The 8041-nt window shown below is 38.0% G+C and overlaps 1 protein-coding gene across 1 annotated transcript; it reads right to left on the bottom strand.

Annotated features, from left to right (window-relative positions):
- Positions 1-541: 541 nt before the first annotated feature.
- Positions 542-2289, bottom strand: LOC130851717 (DNA replication complex GINS protein SLD5-like). Its single transcript, XM_057732399.1, has one exon. The coding sequence runs from the start codon at positions 2135-2137 to the stop codon at positions 1466-1468; it is 672 nt and encodes a 223-aa protein (XP_057588382.1). The 5' UTR covers positions 2138-2289; the 3' UTR covers positions 542-1465.
- Positions 2290-8041: the final 5752 nt, after the last annotated feature.

Here is an 8041-nt window from a genome sequence, read left to right on the forward strand (position 1 = left end):
ATGGCTTCTGAGGACACTAATATTTCTATTACGTTAGTTTTCTAATACTGAAACATCTGTATACCTTTAGGTCTTTGTCATACAATCTTTTTCAATTTGTTTTCTTTAATGACTTTCATGTTTTTGCTTATATTTATATTCGTGTATTTTCTCCTACTTATTTTCTTTGATGCCTGTGCTTTCTCTTTTTTAAATAAATTTTTTATTTATTTTTATTTATTTATTTATTTATTGACTGTGTTGGGTCTTTGGTGCTGCACACGGGCTTTCTGTAGTTGCGGTGAGTAAGGGCTACTCTTCATTGTGGTACGCAGGCTTCTCATTGCGGAGGATTCTCTTGTTGCAGAGCAGGGGCCCTAGGTGCACGGGCTTCAGTAGTTGCGGCACATAGGCTCAATAGTTGTGGCTCATGGGCTCTAGAGCACTGGCTCAGTAGCTGTGGCGCACCAGCTTAGTTGCTCTGCAGCATGTGGGATCTTCTTGGACCAGTGATCGAACCCGTGCATTGGCAGGTGGATTCTTTTTTTTTTTTTTTTTGAGATATGAAATGCTTTTATTAATGAACAAAACCTTCCTCACTTTCAGTTAGCGATTTCTCTTGGACATGACAGCAACATCACACTGATTACTCTAAAAGCCTGCATCGTATAGACGAAAACCTGCCTTTTCATGGAGCAAGAAAGACCGGAAGGCAGCTGCTCTGTACGTTTCAAGGGAAGACGACTCACATCTGTACATCCCTCCTCGGGTGTCACTGGGACACTGTCCACTCACTGAGTTTAATTTCATCCGTTTCCCTTGAGAAAGTGAAGAGCCTAACGAGGACCGGCTGCTGCGGAGGTGGCAGCGAGGGCCCCGGGCAAGGCCGGCAGGTGGCCCGCAGGCTGGCCTGGGAGGCGGGGTGGCTGCAGGGTTGCCGCGGGCAGGACTCACCTCTCTAGACAGCACGTGGGAACTGCCCACCGGCTCCTCCTGCCACGAAACCAAGACCTAATGATAGTTACTGGCCTAGCTGTGATGCTCAGTGAGGCAGGACAGAGCCGGCTGCACGTCCGAGAGCAGAGGTTCCAGAAGCTGAGTTCACACAAGGCACGGGCATGCCGCGGAGGGCGGCCACAAGGTTTAATCTATTTACACTCCTCCTACCAGGAGGGCTGAGCGAGCACTCCTGCCACTGCCGGGTCGGGGCCCACGAGTCCCCCCGTCACAGGCAGCGATGCCTTTCTGTGAACTACCTCGGCCCGAACGCCACCACGAAGGGTGTCTCCGTGTCCCTGCCCGGCCGCAGGATCGGCAGAGACGGTCCGTCTGCTGACTCTGGCTGGAAAGGCAGAGCGCTGGGACGCGCGGCACGTGAGGGAGCCGCTCCGAGCGGATCTCAACACCCAGTGAGAAAAGTCAAGTGTCCTTGCGGACCAGGGGATACGCGTTCCTTGTCCTCATTCGTGGTTAGTTGCCTCCCGTTTTAAATTAGCTGTACGGCTCCAGAAGCCACCAGGGGCGCAATGGTTTTGTATCTGATGAGGTGCTGCGAGCCCTCGTCCAGGTCGATCACGTAGTCCCTCTGCTCGTCTGTTTCCGGTTCTACCAGTATGTTCTCTTGTCGCTCCTTCACCCTCAGAAACACATATGAATCCAGGTCTGGTTTGGGAACTGCCCTCAAGAGGTCCACCCTCTGTAAGTTCGGAGGCATGTGCCTCAAGGCCACTTTCTTCAGGTAGGTCTCCGTGTTAGCCATGCACTCTCTGGCAAAGGCAAGTTCCTCTGGAGAGAGGCTGGAAGGCTCCCCCTCACGGCGTGTTCTCTCCTTTTCAACGATGTGTGGGAAAAACTTCTCTATCTTCATGAGCCGACACCGCAGGTAGCTGCTCAGGACGAAGCGGATCCTCTCCATCTCCATCTGGTGGATGCTGACCTTCAGGTCCCCCTTCTTGGCCCTCCTGAGATTTTCTTCCATGTGCTCCAGCTGCTCCATGACACATTCTACGATTTCAGACTTGTTTTCCAGCAGCTCAGGGGCAAATTTTTCATTCATCCAGGCCTGCTCCAGCCTGTCAATGAGCTCTGCGGGGGTCAGGACCACCTCCTCACTTCCCCCATCAGAGTCCTGTCCGGAGAGATTCTGTTGCTCTGTCATCTTCTCTGGGCCGGGGCGGGCTGCGAGGCTCTCGGGCTGCGCCGGCGGCGAGGGCCGGACGCTCGCGGGAAGCAGCCCGAGGAGCACGGGGCGCCGCACCACCCGCGCGAGGCCTCCCCAGGGAGCAGCCTCCACCTCGCAGTTCCCGCGCTCCTTCCCGGACACGACCCGTCCGGGCGCAACGTCACCGCGCACGGGCGGCGCTGGCCAATCACGGCCATGGCAGGTGGATTCTTAACCACTACGCCAACTAGGAAGGCCGATTCTGTACTTTCTAATTGGAGGAGTAAGAGCAATTTGTTATTATTCTATTTTATTTAATAGTAAATACAATTGTCTTTTTCCTAAGTATGTCATGGTAATAGGCGATTATGTAATAGGGAAGGAAAAGAGTATAAATGGAACAAATTTGACCCACTACACTAGAAATACAAATATGGCATGTTTTTTCACTTTTTCTAAATAAAACCGGTTCTAACTCAGTTCCCACACACTGGCATTAATGGGAAATCTAAAATTAAGCAATTTTCAAGATCCTCTTTATATACCTAGATTTTTTTGGGTTTACTTTATTAATTCAATGAAAGGGACTGAGAGGTGTGTATTAGCGACAGTCCTACAGTAATTTTGTCTCCTTCCTGAAATTTTGTAATACAGTTTGCTACAACTGGATTTAAATGCAGTTATTGAAATATTTTCAACCTCTTCTTAATGGTGGGTAAACATTTATCAATTAAAAAACACTTTGTTTTGTTAGATATTCACCTGTGAGAATTCAGATCTGTCTGAAATTATTACACAATAATTAATTGAATGCATATTATTTTTTTCTATGTTGTTTCCTCTGAGAAAATCACTCTGAGTCTTGACCTCTTAATAGTTAAGATTATGGCTGATAAGTTGATAACAGTGCTAATCAGTTCAGGGCATTATGATTTAGAATCAAATAAAAAGAAGACTATGTAAAACAGAGCTATATGCAACAAGCCTGTAGTTACAGGAAAATTTTTGTTGTTAAATGCTTTTGTTATTAAAGAAGAAAAAAGGAAAACAAAGTAATTAATAAAAATTTTTGAAAGAACAACATAATTTACTAAAGGAAATCAAGATGTGGAAATTATTCTAGAAAAATCAAATTTTGATGAAATGGCAAACCACATAAACACAGCTCATTTGTAATGAATCATCACTAATTTTTCTTTGAAAATACTGATAAAATAAATACACCACTTGCAAGTATATTGAGGAAAGCAAAGGATTTAAAATAGACATGTCAACTCCATGAGGGATGAGAAAGATAATGTAACATATAGGTGGATTTTTAAAAATCCTGAAACTCTGGTATATATATAAGGGAAAGGCAACAACTTTGAAAACCAAGATAAATAGCATGATAATTACCCAAGAGGAAGTGAAAATTTTAATGAACCAATTGGAATAGAAGAAATTCAGGAGGTAATGAAAGATATCCCAGTGAAGAGGGCACCTGGTCCAGGTCTTTTCACATACTGAATTTTAAATAATTGATTAAAGATTGACAATGCTGTTGAAATTATCCTAGGCCATAAAGAAGATACAAAATCTTTCTGCTTCATTTTACAAAGCCAGCAAAATTTTAATAATAAAATTTTATCGTGATAGCATCTAAAGTAAATTATAAAACAAAACTCAATTATAAGTAGAAAACAGATCATTTAAAACAAAATGTTCACAAAAGAACCCAGAAATGAGTCCAAAACGTAACAAACACACTATGACAAGTAGGTTTTAAACCAGAAATAAAAAAGTAGTTAAATATGAAAGTATGCATCAAATAATCCATTACATCAATAAATTACAAGAGAAAAAAATATGATCATATCCATTGATGCTGAAAAAGTATCTCATAAAATTTATAAGCCATTCCTTTTTTTTTCTAAAATTAAAACAAAGGCCCAAGTAAAGAATTCATACCTCTTCAAAAAAGAGTTTATAGAGAAAAGCCTTGTTCTTGTCACTATCCTGACATTGAAACTAAAAAATATCAAAGGAAAATAAAATCTTAAAAGCAACTGCAAAAGCAATAGAGATTACCTACAAAAGAGTGACCCACTTCCAGCCAACAGCTCACAAGTCGAAATAAGTGAAATAATATCTTTATTATGTAAAAGAAAATAACTGTGCCAAATTTATGCACCGAATACAAATGTGTTTCAAGAACTGGGGTAAAATAAAGACATTTTCAGAACAAAAGCTGATAGTTCACTATCAGACGACCGTTAAAGGAAATTTTAGAGGATGCACTTCAGAGAGAAATTCTCCCTAAAGGTCTAAGAAGCAAAGCAGAATAATGAACAAAGATACTGGTAAAATCACTGGTAAAATTAAACAAAAACAAAATAATTACTTTAGGTAGTGGGGGAATAATGAAAAGCTGATATACTAGACAGAATAGCATATAAGTTGAAAGGAGGAGATTGCAGTTAAACCTCTTTTACACACTTGAATTTGAAAATGAAAGATAAAACTATTGATTAGGAAATTGCTAAAATATTAGAATCAGAATAATAAACTATGTAGTATAAAGGAAAACATGAGATAACGAAATAATATTACAAAAATTCTCAAAATGAGAAAAGGCAATAAAGGAGGGAAGGTAGAAAAAGTGGGACAGATACAAAGCATGTAATAAAACAAAGTAATCCTAGTACATCGATGATGATATTAAACATATGTGAACTAGAATCCCCAGCTAAAGTACAAAAATTGTTAAAGCAATTTACAAAAGTCTTTGTGTATAGTGTTTCCAAATAACACATCTAAAACATAAGGAAAAAGAAAGATTGAGAGTTATAGACTGAGGAATAGCATGCCATGTAAACATGAATGAGAGGAACTAGATGTTATTTTTAAAATCATAAAAATAGATGTTTAATCAAAAATGATTACTAGGGATTAAAATGTTTACTACTTAATATTAAAGGTAAATGTATGTAACTAATAATGTGATGTTAAAATATGTAAAGTATGAATAGAAAAAATCTACAAGAAGATATTAATAGATCTAACTTAAGTGTAATTGATTTTTAACATACATCTCTTAGAAACTGACAAATTATCAAGCAGCCAAAAATCAATGAGGACAAAGAAATATGACTAGGCTGATTAATCTGGCTTAGTAATGGGCACATATAGGATATTATACCCAATAACTGGAAAATGCACATTATGTTCAAAAAACCATAAGGCATTTATGAAATGTGACCAAAATAAAAGCCAAAGAGCTATGTTCAATACATTTCTAAGAATTGGAAGCATAGAATCATTCCCTGACTATAGTGAAATTAGGCTGGAAAACAACAACCAAAAGATTAATTTCAACTTTCCTGGCAACTAGAAATTCTTAACGTCTCATGAGAAAAAGGAAAAAAGACAAAAAATTAGAAATTGCTTAAATCTGAATGATAATCAAAATACTTTTTATTAAAATATGTGATTCAGCTAAGGATATAGTTAGAGAGAAATCTACAGTTGTAAATTCTTACATTAGGAAAAAATCCTAAAATTTAAGGAGCTAATCTTTCAATTTAAAACTCTGTATAAGAACAATAGAATAAACCAAGGAATGAAAACAAAGATATTAGCAGATAGCAGAGGGAACTATATTCAATCTCTTGTAATAAACCATAGTGGAAAAGAATATGGAAAAGAAAACTGAATATAAAACGGAATCACTTTGCTGTACACCAGAAACTAACACAACATTGTAAATTAACTATACTTCAATTAAAAAAATAATAATAAAAAGTAAAGTAAATGAAAAAAGATATTAGCAGAAGTTAATGAAATAGAAAACAAAAATCTAATAGGAGTATTGAAAAAGGCAAGAGTTGGTTTTCTGAAAAGATTATTAAGAGATAAATCTCTGGAGAACTTAAGGAACAGAGAGTAAAGGAAGAAATAAGCAACCCACTAGAAATGAAAAAAGAGGCACATTGTGGATGTGTCTGGGATTAAGCAGATGGCAGATTTAAGATATCATGAATAAATCTACCCCGTGACAAAATGGTATGAATTAGGTAAATTCATAGAAAACAAGGCTTATAAAAATGCTCATTTATTCACTCATTCAACAAATACTTTTAGAGCATCTATTATGGTACCTGAAACTGTTTTTGATTTTTCACATGCTTCAGTGAACAAAACAGCAAAAACTCTCCAACCTTGAGGAGGCTATACCCCAGACCATCAATGAGAGAAGACAGAGCAAATGCAGTAAGTCATAAAATTATGATACATTAGAAGATTATAAATGCTAAGAACAAACAACAGGAAAATGTAGTTAAAAGGGGATGTGGTTGAAAGGTATCAAGGATGCTGATAGGTGAGGGTAGTTTTTATTGAGAATGTGATATTGGAGCAAAGACTTGAAGCAGGTGAGCGTGTCGCCCAGGCAGACATTGGGGTGAAGAGTGTTCCAGGTAGAAGGAACAGTTAGTGAAAAGGCCCCAATGTGAGACTATGTCTGGCAAGTTTGTTCAAGGAACAGCAAGAAGGTCCGTTTGGCTGGAGCAAGGGAGGAGACTGATGAAGTAACACAAGTAAAGATTAATAAAAGACATGACCAGAGACGGAGTGAAGAGGCCAGGTCCTGTAGGAAGCTGTAAGTCCTGAAAGTCCTTCTGCTTCTAATCCTATTACAACCAAGAGCCATTGACAGATATAAGAAGAAGAGTGACATCATCTGATTTGACTTACATTTGTAAAGGCTCATTCTGGCTTCTCTTTTGAGAAAAGGCACAAAGGCTATGCTATCAATTCTATCGTCACCAGACACATGCAGTTACTTAAATTTAACTTTAATGAGCCAGTTTTTCAGTCACATTAACTATAGTTTTAGTGCTCAACAGCCAGATGTGGCTAGCGAGTGCCATGCTGGATGATGGATGCAGTGCTGCTCTGGGAAGACAGGTAGAAGCAGGGGAGTGAGTAGGTCAAAGGCAGTAAACCAGATGAGAGAAGACACTGTCTCTAAATTGGATGGCAGTACTGGAGCTGTGAGAAGTGATTGTATTTTGTTTATTTCAATTCAGGACGAAGTGGTAGGTAATGTGACACAACCATTAACAAGATTCAATCAATAGTTAATTGATGGGAGTGGGATGAATTGGGAGATTGGGATTGACATATATACACTAATATATATAAAATAGATAACAAAAAAAATTATCAGCATATGAATACCAGTAAATTATTTTCCTCAACTAAAAAAAAAAAAAAAAACCCACCACCAAAGATAAAAAGGGGAACAAAATAGTTAATTGAAATTCAATCAGGAGTTTTCAATAAGATGACAATAGGCCCAGGGAAGTTCTAGAAGTCAAATACTAAATAATCCCAAACTTATACAAACTCCTTTACAGAATAAGGAGAGAACGCTTTTCATTCCATTTATGAGATTAGAATGAACTTGATACCAAAACTTGTCAGGAAACACAGAAAAGAAAAAAAAAGAACACAATCTCATTGATGAATGTACATTCAAAAAATTTAAACAAAATATTAGACAACTGACTCCAGTAATATGTAATAAATATAATGCATCGTGATTAAGATAGTGTTATCTCATAAGTGCATGCCTATTATATTAGAAAATCAAATAATTCATGTAATTAATCACATTACTAGGAAAAACAGATGCCAAAGATAATAAAACTGAAAACCACAATATAATGATATTTATATGCAATATAAATTAATAATATAAACTATATCAATTGACCACAGAAGAGAGAATAAATTCCAATAGCTAAGTTATCACAGTTGTCAAAGACCTAAAACCATGCCCACCACCCACAAGCATTCACTTATAGAAGCTGAGATATATTGACTGTGGAAACTGACCAAACATTTAAAAAACTAGAA

This window comes from Hippopotamus amphibius, chromosome 4, assembly GCF_030028045.1.
Source record: "Hippopotamus amphibius kiboko isolate mHipAmp2 chromosome 4, mHipAmp2.hap2, whole genome shotgun sequence".
NCBI lineage: Eukaryota > Metazoa > Chordata > Mammalia > Artiodactyla > Hippopotamidae > Hippopotamus > Hippopotamus amphibius.

Excerpts from the sequence above, each read along its gene's own strand:
- LOC130851717 (XM_057732399.1), bottom strand. The coding sequence starts at position 2,137 with ATGACAGAGCAACAGAATCTCTCCGGACAGGACTCTGATGGGGGAAGT.